Consider the following 22,864-nt stretch of genomic DNA (forward strand, 5'->3'; position numbering starts at 1 on the left):
GCAAATTTAGATTTTAATTTCAGTCATTAGTCTCTTCAATAGTTTTAGTTTTAGTCACATTTTTGTCACCTAGAATGTTTTAGTGTTAAGTCTAGTTTTAGTCGACTAAATATCATAAGATTTTAGTCGACTAAATCTACAGTTGATTTAGTCGACTAAAATATATTTTGGCGGGCCTTGATGCCGTCGTAATGACTGTTTTTACACTTAAAAAGTAGCCGATCTACAGGCTCACAACGCGTCGCGCTGCGAGAAGCGAGGTCGCGCTGAAACAACAGAGCTTCTTAATACGGCACAGTTGAGAAGCAGGAGTTAAACTATTAATCTGGTGTCAGTGAGGTCAGATGTAGAGTTGCTGGCCGGCTCTATATATTCAGATCTAGTATGTGAAACCATGTATGGCTATCCAGGGTTTGATGAGGTCAGTGTCGTGATCTTCATATATGGAGATCCAGGTGATGATAGTCAGCTCCACATTATGGTGATCCACGTATTGCACCAACTTGGTTCATTTGCAAGTCTGAGTCGCGTCGCGGCAACCACAGTGGTTGGACTGACAACCATATATGGAGATAAAGGGTCTCCATGATGTCACGTGATGTCACAAGGTGTGACCATATGTGGGGGCATGGGTGATGCAACGAATAACGAACAGGAAATGCAGGTTTTCATAGCAAATGCGACCTATATGGTCGCAATTACACTATTATTATACTTATTACACTATTACTTGTTGTGATGGCATATAAGCCTCCACCAGAGCCAATCACAGATTTACAGTGCGTTGTGAGTGTTAAAGGGGTCCCCCTGCATACATGGCACAGATTATTTTCAAATGGGCATCTGCGGCCAAATGTGGCATCATGCCACATATAAATCTGTTTTTATGATATGAAAATGTTTGAGAACCACTGTTGTTCAACAGTTGCAATCAATCAATCAATCTATCCTTGAGCATGCATATTGTGTTCCGATAAAGCAGCAGCGACCATGGCCTCATTCAAGATTATATGTCACATGTTTGTTATAGTGTCTGTTGAGCAGTTATAAGTCCATAGCTCCTCATTCTCTTCACATCCTGCTCCAGAAGAAGCAACCAGCCAACAGGACCAACACAAGTTTGAACGGTGAGTCCATTTCCTTTTTTTTTTTTATGTTTGTTTCAGCAAACTTTGGTTGGTTGTACTTTAGCATCATTTGATGGTAAAACATGAATATATACAGGCAATAACCACCAACACTTTTATCATCTCATTTCTGTAGCAGTTCAATCATTCATTTTAAAGTTATTAATGTTTTCTTCGTATTCATTATGAATTGCTTCTAGATGCGGATCTTCGTGTCCATACTGGCTCTTCTGGTCCAGTGCCACAGTGTCACAGCAGGTATGTGTTCAATAGATTTAACCCAATCTGAACGGGAACCCCTTTTGGTGTTTTAAGCATTATGTTACACTTTAGCTATTGAAAAATAGCAGATCTACAGGCTCGTAGTGCAGCACCGAGTGCCACGCTACGAGCGTGTAGATCCGCAAATCTTTGAATATATATTCTTTCAGAGCGAATGGTTTTGACTCATATTCTTTGCTTCTGGGGGGGTTCCTGGAACAACATATTTTCAAATGGGGGTTGGCAACCAATTACATATAAGTTCTGGGGTCCTTGACATGAAATATTGAGAACCACTGATATAGAAACATGAGGTTTTTAAGAAAATTGTCAGGATTTAGAAGACATTTTTAAAATTTTGACGTCAGGCCTAAAATATTCGATTTTATTTGAACTCTCAACCACTTCAACCCCATCTATACTTTGGCTACTGAAAGATATATAGGCGATCTACAATCTCACAATTCAATTCAATTGAAATACAAATTTCACCAATAGGTAATGACCCATAAATCTGTTTTTGAATGTACATTTCTAGCTCTGCTTCTGCACAGTAAACAAATAATAATAATAAAGCACACAAATGATCCGTTTCACCAAATGTATATTTTGCTGTGGAATTTTCATATCTAACAAAAAAAATATTATTCTCTGTATGAAAACGCAGCACCCCCGGGTCCCCCTCCCTCGGATCTCCCTCCCCTGGATAACCCTGTCGTGGGTGGTAACCCTCTCCTGGATGACCCTCTCCTGGATGACCCTCTCCTGGATGACCCTCTCCTGGATGACCCTCGCCTGGATGACCCTCGCCTGGATGACCCTCGCCTGGATGACCCTCCCCTGGATGGGCTCCATTCCCTGGATAACCATCTCGTGGGTGGTAACCCTCCCCTGGGTAACCCTCCCCTGGATGACCCTCACCTGGATGGGCTCCCTTCCCTGGATAACCCTCCCCAGCTGCGAGCGGGTCCCCCTTCCCATTATAACCCTCGCCCGGGTGGGTCCCAGCTGCGAGCGGGTCCCCCTCCCCATGATAACCCTCCCCCGGGTGCAGGGATCCCTTTTATCTCCCATTATTCTCTGTATGAAATTGCAGGAACTCCGACCCTGCAGGGTTCCCTTCCCCTGGATTCCCATCGCCCGGGTCCCCATCCCCCGAGACGACCCAATGAACGGCTTCCGATTTACCGTGGACAAAATGCAGCAGGTACGTTCAAAGACATTCAATAGATTGAATGGGTCAAATACCACATTCTATTTGATTTTGAACTCTTAACCACTTATACGCCCTGCTGTCTATACTTTGGCTACTGAAAGATAGGCGATCTACAATCTCACAATTAAATGACATTGAAATACATTTTTCACCAATAGGAATGCCAGGTAATGACCCATACATCTGTATTTAAATGTATAATACCTTTGCATTTCTAGCTCTGCCTCTGCACAGTAAAAAAAAAAAAGAAAGCACAGAAATGATCCGTTTCACCAAATGTATCTTTTGCTGCGGAATTTTCATATCTAACAAAAAATACCAGTCTTTGTTTTTTTTTCCATTTTGGTAAACTTCTCCCATTTTTCTCTGTATGAAAACGCAGCAGCCCTGGGTCTGATCCTTCCACCGAATCTCCCTCCCCAGGATAACCATCCCCTGAGTTCCCATCAGCTTTGGGATTTGCGTGAACGAATTGCAGCAGGTACGTTCAGAGACATTCAATAGATTGTGATGGGTCAAATACCACATTCTATTTGATTTTGAACTCTTAACCAGCTATAAGCCCTACCTGTCTATACTTTGAACTTTGGCTACTGAAAGATAGCCGATCTCATAATTCAATCATTTTTGTTTTAATTTGAAAGAAAAATCTTAAAAGATTTTTAAATAAATATATACGCCAGGTTCCCATGAATCTTTATTTGAATCTATAATACCATTAGCTCTGCTTCTGCACAGTAAAAAATTAAATAAAAGCACACAAATTATCCATTTCACCAAATGTATCTTTACTTTACTTTACTTTATATGTTTATTTAGAAGGGACAGAGCATATTAATGAAAAGATTTTTTTTTTTAAAGTAGCGTACACGGGATTTAGCAGAGATGCTATTTTCCATCCGTGGTCCCTTTAGGACATTGAACAATGAACACTAAACAAAACTGACATTACAAGACACGGACAGCATACAAAAACACAGTAAAAGGAGAAAATAAGAAAAGATTAAAACTATTGCTATAGGGCCAGCTCTATTGTGGACTGACAGTCATACTTTGCTGTGGAATTTTCACATCGAACCAAAGAAAAGCCAGTCTTTGTTTCTTTGGTAAAGTTCTTCTCCCATTATTCTCTGTTTGAAAACGCAGCACCCCCAGGTCTGAGACCTCTGATGCATGGACGCCCCGTTATGGATTTTGGAATGGAGGTCATGGATTCGGCTGCTGAGGCTGCTACTGACTCCAGTGACATTCTGCATTGGCGGATGATACTGCAATTAGTTAAACAACAAATACAACAGCAACAGGTAATGAAAACCATGGGGTATAAGTAGAACCCATAGTGAATGGATGTATTATTTGTAACAAAAGCCTTTTCACACAATTTGTAACGCTATAGAAGTACACATACAATCAGAAAATGTATCGTCAGTGTGAGCCCATGCTAAAACAAAACTCAAAATACCCCAAAAATCAATGACACACCGCCTTGAATTCATGGACATTTTTTGGATTTTGGATTTTGCATTCCTGAGCCAATAATTCAATGGTCAATGGGGACTAGTCTTGGCTGGTCACCAAATTATCGGCTTAGGAATGCGCCAAAAACGAACTAACTAAAACTACACATATTTTCACAGCACATTCCAACAAGGTCATTCAATATGCCTTACCCAAAACATCAAGCAAAGGAAACACAATCATAAAATGGCATAAAACAAAGAGATAATTTACCAAAGAGATAAAGCAAATGCAATTCTAGCAGTAAACAGGGGGAATGTCAAATAGTCACATATGACTAACAACTAGTACATCAAATATAGGCCTACATAATGATATACATATTTGTAACAACTGCCTACATATACAAACGGAGACCGTAGCCATGTTATCATTGAAACATGGACGGTGGTCGGACTGACAGATTAGAACAATTCAGCCTACTCAGTGTACTCAGATTCAGTCTTTATTGTCTGCTGCTCCCCATTTTCCAGTGAAGTCTTACTTTCAGTTGTTTCAGAAAGTGAGAATGACTCACGCTCAAGGTCCAAGCATATGATGCCTGAATTATACTTGGCATACACCCTCCAGGCTCCATGAACCAAATAACGGTAACTTTCTTGGTCTGGCATGAGCGGCTTGCCGAGTTCAACCCAGTGATGAGCGAACTCGTCGGACGAGCAAAGAACAGGATAGTGTGAGTCGTTCCACATTAGCTCTTGACCAATCTGGGCCGAAAAAAGGAAAAAACACTGGAATCTGTTCTTGAGAGATTAGCTCTTGAATAACAACTTATCAAATGCACACTTTGTACTGATAAGGTCACATGATTATATGCTGGTCTCTGTTGAGCCTTTATAACTCATTTAACTTTATTGTGTTGTCAGCTCCTGGACCAGAATCTTTTTAGCGTCTATCACCATGCTGCCCAAGCCTTGGCTCTGAAAGAGGCCCAAGAGCAGGCCCAGGGAGTGGCCCCCCAGGGAGTGGCTCCCCAGGGAGTGGCCCCAAGAGACCCCCAGGGAGTGGCCCCGAGAGACCCCCAGGGAGTGGCCCCGACAGGCACCCAGGGAGTGGCCCCGACAGGCACCCAGGGATCGGGAGCCCAGAGGAAGGGCCAGGAAGTGGCCCAGGAGACATAGAGAGCGGCCTAAGCAGCTGCAGGTATGTGTTTCTTAAAGTGTGTGTGTGTGTGTGTGTGTGTGTGTGTGTGTGTGTGTGTGTGTGTGTGTGTGTGTGTGTGTGTGTGTGTGTGTGTGTGTGTGTGTGTGTGTGTGTGTGTGTGTGTGTGTGTGTGTGTGTGTGTGTGTGTGTGTGGCCGATATACAAGCTCACAGCAGGGCTTGACATTAACTTTTTGAGGCACTTGTCCTTCGGACAAGTACATTTCTCATTCACTTGTCCGGGCACAAAAGTTACTTGTCCAGAGCACGAGCACACAAATAGGCCTACATTTTAAATCAACTAACTGTAGGTTGGTTTTACTTGATGAATGTATGTTTACTTTGAATATTAGGCGAATATTCTAAGTTTGCAAGTTAATAGCCCTAGATCAGAATGTCTATGATCTTACATAATATTTCATGTATATACACAGCCATATACGTTTCTATCTGACCTCGTCGGCATTTAAACTTATAGCACTGCCTGTGTAACCTGATGCTGCCAGATCCAAGAAGCTTGCTACACACATTTGTTTCACAGCTGTCTTGGGGAACATGGTTACTCAATACCGCCCCCATCTGGCAGAGTCAGGTTACTGCCTGTGCACCCACCCAATAATTAATTCCTAATACTTGGAGTCGTTTTGGGGACTAGTTTCGTATTAATTTGAAAGTTCTGGCAGAAAATGTGTATTTAGTCAATAATGTTTGTGCTTCCCAAACATCGACTGTTCCCAAAGGAAGTTTTTATATTTTCAGTCTAGCTTTTCCTCATGTAAAAGTGTCGATTTTACATAACATATGTTTTCTGCCAGAACTTTCACATGGATATGAAACTAGAGGACAATATCTGATTTAATTACTGGGTGATAAACGCAGTGCTACAAGTTTACATGCTGACGTGGTCAGTCTGCTAACTGCTCTGATAGGACTGATATATGGCTGTGTATTTGGAATACATGAAATGTATGTAAGATTACAGACAAACCAATTGTCACTTGTCCAACGGACAAGTAAGATTTTAATGCACTTGTCCGGGAAGATGTAATACTTGTCCCGGACAAGCAGACAAAAAGCCCTGTCACAGTGTGTCACTTTGTGGTGCGTTGTGAGCTTGTAGATCTGTTATTTTCAAAGGGTTTCTATACATTTGAAAACTTGAGAAATGGAACATTCTGCATAATGATGAGTAGGCTACTTTTACTTTTGGTACTTTAATGGGTAAGAGCACTTTGGTAGAGGTTTGGGTTGTGTTGCTATACCTTCCCATAATTTAACTCCAAATGTGGACAAGAAATCAAAAATAATAATGCTCCAGTTATTAGAAATTGATCATTCAAATCCTCATTGACTTACATTGTATGCTGAAACAGCTCTCAAAGTCACTCTTTTAGTACAAACACAAACAAAGTTGATTCCGACAATATAGAGCATCAACAAAACTCTTTTTACTTTTTAATATACCGGTATATAAAAATGTTAACTTCCTGTTGATTTTACTATTTGGAGATCCGGATACACGGATCCAGTCAGGGTTTTCTTCCTAATAAAATTAGCTAAATCAACAGGAAGTTAACATTTGTATATAAATAACAGTACAAGTTTTGGTGACGTTCTATATTGTCTGAATAAACTCTTTTATTTATTTTTAGGTAGGCCTACCAAAAGACTTTGAGAGCTGTTTCAGCATACAATGTAAATCAATGAGGAGCATATTTTTGAATTATCAATTTCTAATCATTGGAGCAATTATTGATTTCTTGTCCACATTTGGAGTTACATCATGGCACAACCCAAACCTCTACTGAAGTGGTCTTGCACTTTAAGTATATTTTGATGCTCAAACTGTTGTACTGTAAAAATCCCTAAACCACACCAAAGGGTGGAGACGGTTTTAGCGTTGTCCCAGCGGTGTGATATGTCACTTTGTAACTGTTTGGACCCAAGGTGTTGCATGGTGACCCTTTGGTGTGGTTTTGGCCTAACAGATTATTTCTGCAATAGGGTATTGATAATTTGACTTACAAAATGTGAGTAGGCCTATTCTTCCATGCATTGGAAACAAATGAATAATAATGAATTGGAAGTGGAACCCAAGTTGATTTTTTTGTACGGTTCTCTCTCCTGATTGGATTATATTTGTAATCCACTTGAAAATGTTTAATCTGTTTACCATTAACTGGTGAATAACTGTTATTGAAGTGTGTGTGTGTGTGTGTGTGTGTGTGTGTGTGTGTGTGTGTGTGTGTGTGTGTGTGTGTGTGTGTGTGTGTGTGTGTGTGTGTGTGTGTGTGTGTATAACAATATTGAAACTAAACTCTTTTGATTGTGTTTTTGTCCAAATATAGATTTACAAATAATGTACCCTCGCCTTGGCTGCGGAGATCGATCCCAAAGACAAATCAGACACAGGACGAAGATCGAAGAGGATGGTTACATGTATAATGATTTCAATAATGAACTTATCTAAATAAAAAAATGCTCTGTCAAGACAGCTTAATAAACGGATTCAGATTCACAACAGACGACTAATTTATTATTTTCCCATTGGCATGTGTCCGTAAATTGCCACCTTTAGAAAGTATCTTGAGACAAGTTAATATTTTGATATTATTTCTATTCATATTGGTAACCAGTGGGAACATATTATGTTACAAAAATAATAATGTAAATTCTCTGGGATAATAAGTAATAACCCTATTTCATCCCTTCCATTTTCACTTAATTATCCTGTACAAGCCTGAATGGATGATATTGGTATTCCGACCAGAAATTTTATTTTAGTTAACTTTATTAAAGCAAATACAAGACAAATTACAATAGCGTTTTTACTACATATGATATAATTCTGTCAGTTTACATAGTCTTGTTTTGTGTGGTATTTTGCTGCCACCTGGTGGTGGCTGGCTGTAATAGGTCTGCACCATGATAAGTGGTTGTGTAGTCTCTGTCCTGAAGTCTCCAGTTTTGATTGAAGTAATTTTTCCTGTCTGGTTTGATTTTAGGTTCGTGTTCTATGGGTTTGTGTAGAGAAGCCAGGAACCCAAATGGTCCCAGTTTTTTATAGGAGAGACCAGGGACGGCAACATTATAACATAGACAAATATGGTGTTGCATTTATCACAGTGTTCACAATCAATTTAAATTTAAAGCAGTTGACAGTGGTGATCGAGTTCCAGTATGATCATAAAGAGAATCACTGGTCACTTTGATTTTATCAGGTTAGTAATAGTCTTAATATACCTTCTCATCACTGACATGTTTAAAGATGGAGTGCCGTGATTTTGGTACTTTTTTCCAATTTTTAATGTGTTTAAGAGGTGGCAGTACTTCATTAGACCCCTTGGTGTGGTTATGTGCAGCCAATGATGTATTCCCTTTGTATTTAGTGTTTCTTCCTATAGACTGAGGCTGAAACCTTGACAGTCAAACTTGCCAATGAAAAAAACAGTATTATAGTGATATCAGCCCTTCCCTAACCCCTCCCCCTTTATCATACAACAACAGCTGTGGGTGTGGCTTCAGTTCAGGTGGATCACCACCCATTCAGCACCCACCAGGCAAACCAGGCATACGTAATGAACTGGTGGGCGTGCACACATAAAAATGACATTTTAACAAATACTGTACACTTTTTTTGAAAAACTTCTTCATGCCAACAGACCTGATGATCTTGTTTTATGATCATCTTTAAGATCATTCATAGCACTCATACGAACGCTTTTAATTATGGTTCTCTGCCCATAAACAAAGTAATGCATACAATATGTATCTATGAGTTCTCCACTTAAATGCATTTAGAAAATAATGTCTGATTAGCTAAATTTGACAAAAAATTACATTCCATCACATTACAGAATCATTTAATTTTATATGAATGTGACATTTCCTCAGCAGTTGCTGTTTGTGTATTTTCTATTCATTAAATATTTGACATATTGAAGCCTCCCATACACTACGACTTCCTTAATTAAAAACACTATGATGTAAACACTATGATGTCACTGATCTTGATGACTGCTGCATAGGTAGGTACAGTTGGGATGGTCAAGCTGTGAATGGCCAGCTGGTGGTTTTCAGGGAGTAATTAACCTAAAAAAAAATCGAATAGGTTTCTTCGACTATGCATGCACCTCTTGGTACCACAGCACCTCAAAGGCCCTTAAAACAAGGCTCCAGACTTCCCAAAAGAAACTGGTCAGGCTACTGCTTGGCCTCACTCCCCGAACCCACCTCACCCCTGCCCATTTTGACAGGCTGGAATGGCTTAGGGTTGACGACAGTACAGCATCTTGCAATGGGTCTGGTCCACAAGATTCGTTACACCACCAAGATACCCATGTACCTGTCTAAATACTTCCTTAATGTCAGCGAAGTCCACACCCACAAAAAACACCAGAGGGAGTTTAACAAACCATGTGCAATCCAGATTCGGCACAAACAAGGGACTAAATTCATTTCGCTCCTATTTCGCTACCAACAGTCATTAGGACATGTCAATCCCTTGACTCCTTCAAAATCGCTCTCAAAAGGCCACCTACGGACGGCTGCAATTCTAAACTGGACCCCCGTTTTCCCCTATATGTTTGTTCCCATTTTATTCCCTTTTATGATGATTTCCTGTTTTTGGTTATATAGAAGTGTATATTTGTACGTCTCTAAATGTTCTGATGAAATGAAAATGGTGGACCCTATTGTAAACAAGTGTAATGCTTTATGGTGTCGTCCACAGTTAACCGTTTTTGTATTGGGTTGTGCTTGAAATTCTGCTCCTATTCTGCAAACTGTTAATAATACATCAATCAATCAATCAATCAATCAATCAATCAATCCTTATTTTCAGTGTTGTGAATATGTATTTGCCATAGATATTTGCCATAGAGTGTACCAGTGAAGTCAGACTTTTCAAACTGTACTACTGAGATATAAAACCCTGCCTATACCAAGACTTAAGCTTTATAGTTTTCTTTGGTAATGTATTGTGAACACAGAGGAAAAGGGAACAGGGGGTAAAGGGAAGCAAGAAAAGAGAGTTAAGTAACAGCAAAATGTAAAAAAACACACAGAGGAAATATAGGAACAGTACAGCTCCATGTTCATAACAGTTCTGTACTATAGTGATGTGTGCTGCACATCACTAGTAGTGATGTGCAGCACACTAGTAGACAAGGCCGGGGCTCCATTTTTGCCAACGCTAAACCCCTTATCCCTAAACTTCTTTTCCTTTTTTACTATTTTGCAAAACATCTTTGAATAGTCAAAATGGCCAGTCTACAAGCTCACAATGTGTCAATTGGCTAGTTGAACTATTCAAAAATGTTTTTCAAAATAGTAAAAAAAAAAGGCAAAGAAGTTTAGGGATAAGGGGTTTAGCGGTGACGAAAATGGAGCCCTAGTAGTCTAGTCTGGCTGGGTGGGTCCCTTTAATGCCCATATAATATAATATAACGATATTGCTGTATCTGTCCATCTGTCTACGTCCATTTTTCTGCCCCGTGTCAGGCCTGCCAAGTAGCCTATGGAGTCCAGGCCTAGCCTGGCTAATAAGCCAGACCGAAAAAGCCTGCCGGCGATAGTGTGATTTGAGTCTGGCTTATTAGCCAGGCTAGTCCAGGCCTTCAGTACAAATATATAACATGGTGACATCAGCGCACTCCAAATATGGGGAATCGCTATTTTATCAATATTATTATTAGAAATCTGTTGATCCGACTGACTTCCCACTTTGTATCACATGCCCTCTGGTCCAATATGCAGACAGTTGGGTCGGTGGTTCTAGACAAACGGATCTCCCTAATATGCCTGTATATAGGCATACCATCGGTATCGTATCGGTCGGATCTGTCGCTCTGGACAATTGATCCAACCGACTTGATGCCGGGCATGACTCCCTCGTGTCACGTCGACCAATTTTATTTTGAAGTCGGTCGGTCAGATGGTTCTCGAGGTATGTGAACTGCAGACACCATGTATGCACAGACACATGGACAAAGATTTCACACATTTAAGGTAGGATAAATAAATGAATTCATGAATAAACCGTGCTCTTTCTGCTATCGCAACCTATAATCAAAGGTCATTCCAATAAAGATTGGAATGACTTACGTCGGCATTGTTAAGGCAACGGTTTATGTTAGTGTGATGTCAGGCTCTGGCCCGATGTTTCATGTTCAACAAACTGTATAAGATGTTGAAGATTTCTTTAGTGACCCACACAGTTATAGAGTGACAGATGAACACTTTTATTGGATGCATGGCTGCTCCCAGACCTGTAGTCATTAGTGGCCCGTCAGGGGCCGGGAAAAGCATGCTCCTTAAAAAACTCATGAAGGAATACAAAGATGTTTTTGGATTCAGCGTGTCCCACACAACAAGAAGTCCTCGCCCTGGTGAAGAGAATGGCAAAGATTACCATTTTGTCACAAGGGACACCATGAAGTCCGCAATCGACAACGGGGAGTTCCTTGAGCACGCCGAGTTTTCGGGAAATATGTACGGGACCAGCAAAGCTGCCGTGCAAGACATCCAAGCCAAGAACCGCATCTGCATACTGGACATCGACATGCAGGGTGTGAAAAACATCAAAGGGACAGACCTCAACCCCATCTATGTGTCCATCCAGCCTCCGTCCATAAGCGTCCTGGAAACGCGGTTAAGGGACAGAAGAACGGAGTCAGAGGAGAGTCTCCAGCAGCGTTTACACGCAGCTCAGAAGGACTTGGAGATCAGTAAAGAACCGGGTTTATTTGATGTCATCATTGTCAATGATAACTTGGAGGGTGCCTATGGGCAGTTAAAAGATGCTCTTTGTGAGGAAATTACCAACGCCAAGAAAGTCGACAGTTCGTGCCCCGAACTCTTTGCAGATAGTCCTTTCAAAACTCATATCCGGGTTTGAGTGATCCATCAGAGCGATGGTACCTGTAACATCTAAAACTATATAGAAGTAGTCTACAAAATGGAAACAATAATGTATGCCTTTACTGTATATATATACAGTAGCTACTTTAAATTTGTTGTTTTTTTGTTTTAGAAAGATAGTTATTAGCCTAGTTATTTTTTTTACCTGCATGTTTCTCTCGAGTCCAGGGCCAATGCCAATACCACCTCATAGCGCGCCACCGAGTGGCGCTCTATGAGCTTGTAGGTCTGCTATTTTTGAAAAATCGAAGAACGACTGACATAGAAACATAGCTTTTTCAGAAAACTGTCAGGATGTTGAAGACATTTTTACAATCTGATCTCAGGTCAGAATGGGTTAAACCACCGAACCAATCAACACCACATGTCTTACGTACGCCTGCCAGCAGGCTCATTTAGTACCTTTCACAGAGATTTGTTTTTTCACGTCTAAACAATTCTGAAATATTTAACTTCCATTTTAGACTGGAAGTCAATGAAGGCTCAGATCAGCCTGAAGGAAATCATGCCCAAACTGAGATGACTGGCATCATCAATATGACGTTAGCGATATGTAATAAATGCAATATTCCTTGTTGGGGCGGCAGGAGAGTGACCGCTTCGGCCCTTGGGAACCGGAAGGTTACCACTTACCAGTGCGATCCCGGGCTCCCCCAGAGTTGGTGTCGAAGTGTCCTTGAGCAAGACACTTTGGTTTACTGCCATGGTTTACTGCCATAGGTGAATGTAATGCACAATCATTGTAAATCGCCTTGGATAAAGGCGCTATATAAATGCGGCATTTATTTTGTCAGCAGGTGCTATGTTCTATGAAATCAGTAACCATGGTACTACTAACCTAATGTCAAACCATTGCTTAGCTGAGATGTTTTGACAATGTTATGTATATGGACTTCTTAATGAAAGGTTAGGTCCAAAAATAGCCTTTTTATTTCTGAAAATAAATGCACAAGCCAGTTAGAGGAATTTGTATGAATGCATAATGTTATTGTTTGATTATGTTATTATAGAACAGCCATAGAACAGCCTAACAGATTTATTATCACAAACATTTGATTGAACTTGGACCCCTAAATGTACAGTATGTATTTCACCTCCTCGAGGGCCCCTGAGGGTCCAATGCTGTAGATGACAAACGCCAAACCAAAACCCTCTAATACCTTCCTTTTCAAAATCATGTTTTCACTCTACTGGGTGGTGGCCACCTTGGATTGCTGTGTCAAAATTATGTCATAACATCAGACTGACTGATCTGTGTTAGATTCATACACGATTCTAGGTGCTCTGGTTTTAGAAATAAAATGGTCAAGGTGGTACCAGGGGCCATCATGGATTTGCGCATCTCTTATGAAGGTCAAATCAATCATTACAACACGGAATAGATGTTTTTGACCCTAACTACTACAACACAGTGTGGGGGCCCAGTGCTTCTACACACTTCATGCCACAGCACGCTGCAATACTGTATATAAGTTGCTTTTGGCTGCTTACAGAGTCTATGGAACTGCATGGATACCTGTGCAAATCGGTGTTGTTAATCATACAGGACAACTGTGTGTGTGTGTCGTCAGAGACCAAAGCTCTGGTCTGTCTATATAAAGTGAAGGTATTATATCAACTCTCACACACATGAGCTTAAACAGAGCCATTTGTGTTTCTATGTGAAAGAGAAGAAGGAAAGAAATATAGAAAAGAGAGAAGAGAGTCTTCTACTCCCTTGATCGCAACGTAAATGCCTATGTTCGGAAGGATCTCTCAAGCCCTGTTGCGGTCTTCGGTGACCAGGACGCAGCGCCAACTCTCTGCCGCGGCCTCCCATGGCGAGGACCCAGCAGCAAAGACATGGAAGATGCTATCCTTTTTGGTCGCACTGCCCGGTGTTGCAGTTTGCCAGTTGAACATGTACCTGAGATGGCAGGAGCATCATAGCCACCACGAGCAGCCAGAGTTCATACCGTACGCCCACCTCTATATCCGCAGCAAGCCTTTTCCATGGGGAGATGGCAAAAAAACTCTGTTCCACAACCCACATGTAAATGCCCTTCCTGATGGCTATGAAGATCTTGACGACTAAAGACTCTCACTCAGGGCCAGGTTTTTATGGATGTGGCTTCAAGGACGTTGGCCCCTGAAAGGCCTGAATTTATGGTGTGGCTGACTGTTTCCTAGGCTAGTTTCACAAACCACATTTCTTGTGCATTTAGACCGTTGTGAGACAGGTTAGTTTTATCCTACCCTGATGTTGTGTTGATGCAATAGTAATCCCGCTCGGTACGAGAAGAACCCCCAGCCGGGGGTTGCTGATCCATACAGTAGCTTATTAGTCTGTTTAAGTACGTACACCTAGTCCACACCTATTTCAGACCACAGCCATCTGCTGGCTGATGTGTGGTGTTCAGTCAGTGCTGCCAATGTCTGCTTATTCTAATCGACTTTGGGCTTGTTTTTCTGTAAAATTGCTTGTAAATTCTCTGCAGGCCCTTATCTATCTAAAATATATATATATTTCACATTTTCTTTTCAAGATCTTTTTGAAAGTAGCAGATCTATACAAGCTCGCAATGTGACGCGTTCTAAGCTTGTAGATCGTCTCATTTCCAAATATCCAAAGCAATTTGGTTTAAAGTTCTCCATGTGGCCTATAGTTGCTTTAGGATTGTTTTCATAAGCCGGTTTCTTATTTCTCTCAAAGAATCTCGAAACACGGCTGGTGTTTAATTGTGACATCATAACCTATATATTTTATAAATGCCTTCCAGCCAAACAATACAGAAACATACAGACCATCTTTGAACACCAGAGACAAATGGCTGGTTCCAGGCCCGTGGTGATTAGTGGCCCATCGGGGGCAGGGAAGAGCACTGCACTCTGAAGGAATACAAAGGTGTTTTCGGCTTCAGTGTGTCACATACGACTCGAAACCCTCGACCTGGTGAAGAGAATGGCAAAGATTACCATTACATTTCAAGAGAGATCATGCAGGCTGGAATCGACAACGGGGAGTTCCTTGAGAATGTTGAGTTTTCAGGAAATATGTACAGGACCAGCATCAAAGCTGCTGTGCAAGACATCCAAGCCAAGAACCTGATCGACATGCAGGGTGTGAAGCTTAAAAAGGACAGACCTCAACCGAAAAGTGCTTACGGGAATTCAGGTCTTGTCCCCACACGTCTCAAGATTTGCCATTGACAATGAACGGAGAAATTAGGTCAAAATTAATGTCCGCTAAATAAAATTAAACATCAAAACATTAAACGCCACTGACATTGAAGGGAAAATTTACGTCATATGTAAACGAGCAAATCAGCTAACCAACAACAGGCATTCTGATTGGCCAGTATGAGAGGATGCATGACGATGTATGATGATAAGAGTGCCCCTCACTTCACACGGGTGTGATTTTTTATTTAACACAAATCTCTTCTGAGGGGTTCCATGGCACAAAACATGTTATGGGTGGGTGGGGGGATGCCAGACTAGAGAGACACACATGAAAGCATTATAACCATCTAAGTTGCTTACGGCTATTATTCAACTATTCAAGTCCATCACTCAGGTGGTCTCTTACAGTAGGCTATACTAGTCTTGTTTAGTGGTTGACTTTTCCCATCACAGTATTTTTTGTAAACTTGTGGGTCATGAAAGATCTTTGTCCATGTAGGATGTTATCTCTTCTTCCAGTCCCATAGGTCACTGGTTCCCAAACTTTTTCATGTCAAGGACCCCCAAATTGACACTAATAGCCCACGGACCCCCATTTAAAAAGATATGCCAGGGACCCCCATAAGAGAAGATTTGTATGGCTCTAGAGGTGATTCTCAACCTGTTTAATGCATGTCAAACTAGGGGTCCTTGAAATTAGTCTACGGACCCCTATTTAATAGCATTTCTATCTCTGGGACCCCCAATTTATATTGTAAAATCAATGCTAATTTAACTCTGAGAGTGTACAAATGGAAATGGAGTGTACAAATGGTTTCATTTGTACAAGTGTACTGTACAAATGGTTCCATTTGTACACTCTCTGAGCTACAGACCAATAAGGGTCCATTTGGTTCCAAATGATCATTTAGCTGGGTCCCCCCTAAACTCCCTCAAGGACCCCTCGGGGTCCCCGGATCCCTACTTTGCGAACCACTGCTCTAGGTGACTTTGGAGAACAGGTTCCTGCTACATGCAGTTTGCCTTTAGCCTTATGTTATGTGCATAAAACATACAGCTTGTTAATAGACAGATTCCAGGTTCATGTGTTAACCTGACATCCTATAGTTTGTATAGTTTCAATGTACAGATATATATTTTTATATTCTACTGTACTAGTCAGTGATGATAGGTTATTGCCTATGATCCTATTTCTATGCATTTGATAATTTATTACCTTTAGTATACCTTGCTTACTAAATTGCTGCTCAGCCTGCTCTGGATTAAGAGCGTCTGCTAAATTCATAGTTATGCTAAATGCCTAAATTGTAACAAGTCACAGGGCAGAGGATAGAACTTTTACATTAAGTTGAAGATATCTTGAAATACAATTTCTACTAGTAATGTTATTATGGGTAATATCCTGGCCTCAGCCAATAAAAGCCAATTCACGTGAAAAACATAATAATGATAATGATAATGATAATGATGATGATGATGATAATAATAATAATCATAAAAAGTCCAAGAGCAGCAAATTTAAGTTAAAATAAAATTCCTCCGAGGTGGAAAGCCTGGTGAGTGGTGATGCGAGGTTAAAAATACCACATGTCACCGGTCCGTCCATGAAAACGGTTGTTAAGCCGGTGTATTAAATGTTGTGTAACTTGTGTGATTGGGTTACATTACATTTTAAATGACACAATGTAGTGTGCACACCAGTGCATTATACATCGCCTTATTTGAATCTGGGCAGTTTTTATTTCTTCATAATGTAAACGAATGCATGTGGAACCAAGTTACCCAGCTTGTCGACTGTGTCACTCTGTTATTGGTCCCCCATTTGCACGCTGCTGAGAGAGGCTATTTGGAGAGAGGAAAGAGCGGTAAGATAAGATCACCTTTTATTTTTACATTTCCACGGGCAGGAAAATACAAATTAAATTTCAATCACATTATTAAACAATACACTAGTTTGAACTTAATTCACATTGGTTAGTCACTGAGAAAAGGTGTTTCTTTTGGCACAACGTACCATATGCAGTAAAACAAGTTGTTGAAATGGTCCAGCTATGTTTCATATTGCATGACCCTAATATTACATTGTTCGTAATCATAATCGGTGACATTTTGTGCAGTCGTCATCATGCATGTAACCCAGGAGCTGGAGCTCTATCCGGAGCACAGCGTGACGCAGCTGCTGTTCAAAGATGTGAAAAACGCTGCTGAACTGAGACAGAGCGCTGTGGACGGTAAACTCAACTGTGCCCTGATCACCCCCACTATGGTACGTGTCGTGTGTGTGTGTGTGTGTGTGTGTGTGTGTGTGTGTGTGTGTGTGTGTGTGTGTGACTGTGTGTGTGTGTGTGTGTGTGTGTGTGTGTGTGTGTGTGTGTGTGTGTGTGTGTGTGTGTGAGAGAGAGAGAGAGGGAGAGAGGAGAGAGGAGAGAGAGAGAGAGAGATCGTGTCAACTATCCTTTTTACAATTACATTTGAATAAATTGCTGCCATTTGTTGCGAAGTAATAATTATGCGCTCAACTGATTCAAACCAAATACCAAGATAAACTTTCCTATTATGGATGTGTAACTTGTTTTGCCAGAAATTGTTATTATTATTTTTGTATACGGTAGTTTCAGAACATTCTATAAAACATTCCTTGTATTATTATTTTTTGTTTGGAATGTTACACGTTTTCTCATGCCATTTAAAGCTCATTTGAATTAAATTCAGAGACAGGCAGACTGTCTGATAAGAGAATGAGTTCTTTAAATATTGAGACAGTGAACGCATGATTTACACACACATTGAATTCCATTCCAAGTCATTATAATTAATATTAATCATCTTTTTTACAGCTGGTGAATCCTCTCCAAGTGCTGGTAGCTGCGAACAAGGCTGTGCACTTACAGAAAACTGGCAAGATGAAGACCAGAGGTTTATATTCAGAGATTATCTTCAACCTCTCTCCCACTAATAATGTGAGTAAATGTAAACACACACACACACACACACACACACACACACACACACACACACACACACACACACACACACACACACACACACACACACACACACACTGTACTCATAAAACACATTCCCTAATCCCTGCCAGTGACGTGTCACGTCCATTTTTTTGAAAGGCTCACACTGCCAATGTCCAAACTGTGTTTTCAGTGTTTTCTTACCGCTCTTATGATCAACCTTGCAAATCCCTGTGTGTGAAGGTATTTACAGTTTCATATAATCTTTACGGTCTCACCTGACATGTGCGCTGCTGGGTGGCGCCTGTGATTATTGTTTACGGAAGCAGTAGAGAGAATGGCAGCATCAAATAAGCTAGTGTGTGTGTGTGTGTGTGTGTGTGTGTGTGTGTGTGTGTGTGTGTGTGTGTGTGTGTGTGCGCATGCGCGCACGCTGTGAACTGTGTGGTTTACGTCAAGTCACAAAATCGACTCCGCCTGTGTTCCCATACCTCGTCTGTGTTACACCTCGCCGTACAGTGGAGCGCGTGCAGAAAATAGCCGATCTACAAGCTTACAGCACGTCATCGCACATTGCTTATGGATGCGTTCATTTGTTTGTTCATGACTCGTTTCTGTCACACCATAACAAGATACGTAATGGGTGTAATGGGTAAAATAAAATCACTGAGACAGGTGAAGTTGGCAAACATGACTATAGACCGATTCCGTAGCGGGTCTCATGGTCACAGCCTACGTATTTCCTGTAGGCGGACTCGACGTAGCTGCGGGGGTAAAACCCTCACCAGGCGCACCTTTTCCACTACAGTGAACGGCAGAGTGACTGATGTTAGTTTGCCTCAAACTTTACTCCTTTACCTGCTTTTTTACTAACACTAACATTACAAAGATGCCCAGAACATCGAGATGAACCTGTGTAGTTTATGGCTGCTCCAACAGTAGTGGCAACATATAAAATAAAATAAAACGGAATGTCTAATATCCACCACGGTGGCGGAGACAAGAGCCATTGAGTAATGGTTGAGACGAAGCAGTGAAAGATACATAACGCCAGTCTTACCCAATACCAAATATTTCTGTTTTATTAACACAAGGCTGCTGTACTTTATACCTCATACTTTAAATGCTTAGTATGAGGTATAAAATACAGCAGCCTTGTGTTCATAAAACAGAAAGATTGGGTATTGGGTAAGACTGAAATTATGTATATTTCAGGACCCTTCACTGCTTTGTCTCAACCATTACTCAATGGCTCTGGTCTCCGCCACCACGGTGGATATTTTGACATTCCGTTTTTTTTTTTTTTTTTATGTTGCCACTACTGTTGGAGCAGCCATAAACTACACAGGTTCATCTCGATGTTCTGGGCATCTTTGTAATGTTAGTGTTAGTAAAAAAGCAGGTAAAGGAGTAAAGTTTGAGGCAAACTAACATCAGTCACTCTGCCGTTCACTGTAGTGGAAAAGGTGCGCCTGGTGAGGGTTTTACCCCCGCAGCTACGTCGAGTCCGCCTACAGGAAATACGTAGGCTGCGACCATGAGACCCGCTACGGAATCGGTCTATACATTACAATAGCGAAAGGGGCCATCTTGTGGCGATAGACTGCAATAGCATTCTCTGATTAACTAAATGTAATAATGCAAACTCATGGCCATGTTAAAATTAATTACACGGTAAAACCATAAACCGGGGTTTAAAACGTTGCACAACGCCCAACCTTACCTGGTAGAGCCTTTTTTTCTCTGCCTCGTAGTTCCTTGTATCGTTCCAATTTCACCCTGACCACCAGTCATTCTTGAATGGGTTCTAATTATGGATCACACGGTTTTTCGGACAGATATTTTTTTTCCACAAACACAACGAACATTACCAACCATCTGGTATGCAATCGTAGTGAAGATGAATATTCTCTGTGACTACTTAAAGGTGAGTTAAAACACATGGACAGCAATTTCTGGCAGTGTTCATTTTGTTGGCAGTGTTCAACACTGGTCTGGACTATTTTGGTTAAATATTCTTGGCAGCATTATAGGTCAGTGATATGATGCTGTGTTTTCATATTTGATAATGGACTTTTTTTTATTACACTATTCAATTCAATAATGTCCCTCTGTGTTTTATGAATGTCCAGTTACTGAAATCATATTTGTGAATAACACAGGTATAGAGAGGAAGCAACACAGAGGAAAGGATTTTGGTGAATTAAATTACTTTACGCTGATCAAAGATACAAATTAATGGGAAAATAGATAATATGTATGTGTTCAGTATCTCTATATTAACGTTTTCATATTGCTGTTTGAAATCTATCTGTGTTATTGGAGAGTGTGATATTTGTATGTAGGGCTGTCACGATGAATTGTATGACACGTCATACAAGTAATTGCAATTAAGCCATTCTGAACAGGACCCCCTTTTGGTGTTTCAAGCATTATGTTATACTTTAGCTATTGAAAAATAGCAGATCTACAAGCTCATAGCGCGACACTGAGTGCCGCGCTACAAGCTTGTAGGTCTGCTATTTTTGAAAGATTGTGAAAATGTGGCGCAAATCATTGTGTATATATATTCTTTCAGAGCGAACGTTTTTACTCAAATCGTTGCTTCTGTGGGCGGGTCCCTGGAACAACATATTTTCAGATGGGGGTCGGCGGCCAAATACAGATAATTCTGGGGGTCCTTGACATGAAATATTGAGCACCACTATATGATATACAAACAGGTATTTCAGAAAACTGTCATGATTTAGGCCTATTTAGTAAATGGGTTAACTTGTTGGTTGTGTTTTTGGCGTTGAACAAGATTTCTGTTTTGCTTGTTGGCTTCGTAAAAAAACGAAAATGTCAAATATTCACAGAAAAGACTGTCGGTCCAAATAATAATGATAAGCACACATGGCAAAGTCTCATCACAGAACGTAATGCTTTGAAACCCATTTTCTCTGCTTGCTCTTTTTTCCACTATTTTTTCCACTAACCAATATGTCAATTTGAAGATAAAATTCCCTGCTTTCACATGACAAAAACAAAAAAAATCAATTTCAATGACTTAGCCTCGGTCAGAAACGGAGAAACGGTCACATTTTTGAAAATCAATATGGGGGGGGGGGGGGATACTATATTGAAACGACTCAATTATGCAAAACATAATTGTTATTATGTAATAAGTGTGACAGACAGGCATTATTATTATTATTATGTCTGTACTTCCTCCAGATCTCAGAAGCCTTCAAGAGGTTTGGGATCAGTGACGGTGATGACTCTGTGCACGTGACTGTGGTTCACTCCAAAGATGAGTTCCATCTCGTGTCGGACATCACTAGCAGAGTAGACGGACAGCAGCTTCCCCTGGAACACATGTCAATGCTGACAGACGCTGCCAAGGTCAAAAAGGTGAAGTCTTAACACTTGTTGACTGTGTTATTAACCCATTTAAACCTGAGTACGATTCTACAAATGTCTTCTAAATCCTGACAGTATTCTGAAAAACCCTATGTTTCTATGTCGGTCGTTCTCAAACAATTTCATGTCAAGGACTCCCAAAAATATATGTAATTGGCCGCCGACCCCCATCTGAAAATATGTTGTTCCAGTTAAAAACATTCGCTCTGAAAGAATATATATTCAAAGATTTGCGCCACATTTGTACGATTTTTGTATTATTTTGGGGTATTTGGAAATGTTTGACATTTTCGGCTATAATGAAATGCCCAAAATAGGGACACTAAGTTGCGAGTGAATAAAAGGTCTCGTTTCCTGTGTTGGTTTCAGCTGTACAAAGTCAGCCCACAGGAGGAGAAGTGTGGCACTCTGTTGGATGCGTTGATCTGCAGGATGGCTACCAAAGATGTTCTATAGCTTCACAAACTCAACTCTGCTCAACACTATGCTTACTTTGTGTCTTTGTTACTGTTATTATTGCTGCAAAAAAAAAAAAAGATGTTCGAGGAACCAAAATATTTTGACTCATGTATTCATGTCACTGTACAGTATGTAAGACCTAACAATACAAAATGTTGAACTTGCCATCTTATCTTGTCATCAAATTCTTTAACATTGTCATGTACAAGGCCATTCATTAAATACATGTTTATATTTAATAATCTTTTTATTTGCATTTTCTTCTGCTAATTTAGTTTGATAAATGGATTCATTCTTTCAGTTACAAGTTACAGTAGTTCCTCAGTAAAAGCTTTGGCGGTCCTGTGGCTCTTTTGACATGTAGCATGAATCAGGATGGAGGTGAAAAGCAGACTTAATTATATTGAAGATTACTCGATGATGACAGAAAAGATGAAAGGCATATGGTCCGTTTATTGATTTAGCCATGCAGAAGCAGCCATCGATGGACTGCGGGGATCTGGTCTTCATAGCAGATCCCCTGCAGTTGACCGATCAAGAAGACCTTGACACAAGGGGGTCCACAGACACCACACACACACATTGTGTCATTTTGTGTATGAAGCCATATTATCGTTGGACAATGAATGTCTGATAATATCGACAATATCGACATACAAAATGTAATATTGGAAAATCTGTGATTTAATT

General features: G+C 40.6%; 3 protein-coding genes across 3 annotated transcripts; all 3 read left to right on the plus strand.

The window, feature by feature from the left end:
• Window positions 1–11,517: 11,517 nt before the first annotated feature.
• On the plus strand, window positions 11,518–12,162 carry LOC310857213 (guanylate kinase-like; the record flags this gene model as incomplete). Its single annotated transcript, XM_083762823.1, has 1 exon — window positions 11,518–12,162. One exon carries the CDS (start codon window positions 11,518–11,520, stop codon window positions 12,160–12,162), a length of 645 nt encoding a protein of 214 aa, XP_083618949.1.
• Window positions 12,163–13,917: 1,755 nt separating this feature from the next.
• On the plus strand, window positions 13,918–14,259 carry LOC310857214 (cytochrome c oxidase subunit 6A1, mitochondrial-like; the record flags this gene model as incomplete). Its single annotated transcript, XM_083762824.1, has 1 exon — window positions 13,918–14,259. The coding sequence occupies one exon, from the start codon at window positions 13,918–13,920 to the stop codon at window positions 14,257–14,259; it is 342 nt and encodes a 113-aa protein (XP_083618950.1).
• Window positions 14,260–17,469: 3,210 nt separating this feature from the next.
• On the plus strand, window positions 17,470–22,280 carry tprkb (Tp53rk binding protein). Its single transcript, XM_083762598.1, has 4 exons — window positions 17,470–17,613; window positions 18,185–18,307; window positions 21,530–21,706; window positions 22,085–22,280. Exons 1-4 carry the CDS (start codon window positions 17,473–17,475, stop codon window positions 22,169–22,171), a joined length of 528 nt encoding a protein of 175 aa, XP_083618724.1. The 5' UTR covers window positions 17,470–17,472; the 3' UTR covers window positions 22,172–22,280.
• The last annotated feature ends 584 nt before the right edge of the window (window positions 22,281–22,864 follow it).

This window comes from Protomyctophum parallelum (assembly GCF_964188405.1).
Source record: "Protomyctophum parallelum genome assembly, chromosome: 4".
NCBI classification, from domain to species: Eukaryota; Metazoa; Chordata; class Actinopteri; order Myctophiformes; family Myctophidae; genus Protomyctophum; species Protomyctophum parallelum.

What these genes read in the sequence shown, in the direction of transcription:
- tprkb (XM_083762598.1), top strand. Translation starts at nt 17,473, where the DNA reads ATGCATGTAACCCAGGAGCTGGAGCTCTATCCGGAGCACAGCGTGACG. An exon ending in ACCTCTCTCCCACTAATAAT is followed by an intron (nt 18,308 to 21,529) that starts GTGAGTAAATGT and finishes TACTTCCTCCAG; the next exon opens with ATCTCAGAAGCCTTCAAGAG. An exon ending in ACGCTGCCAAGGTCAAAAAG is followed by an intron (nt 21,707 to 22,084) that starts GTGAAGTCTTAA and finishes TGTTGGTTTCAG; the next exon opens with CTGTACAAAGTCAGCCCACA.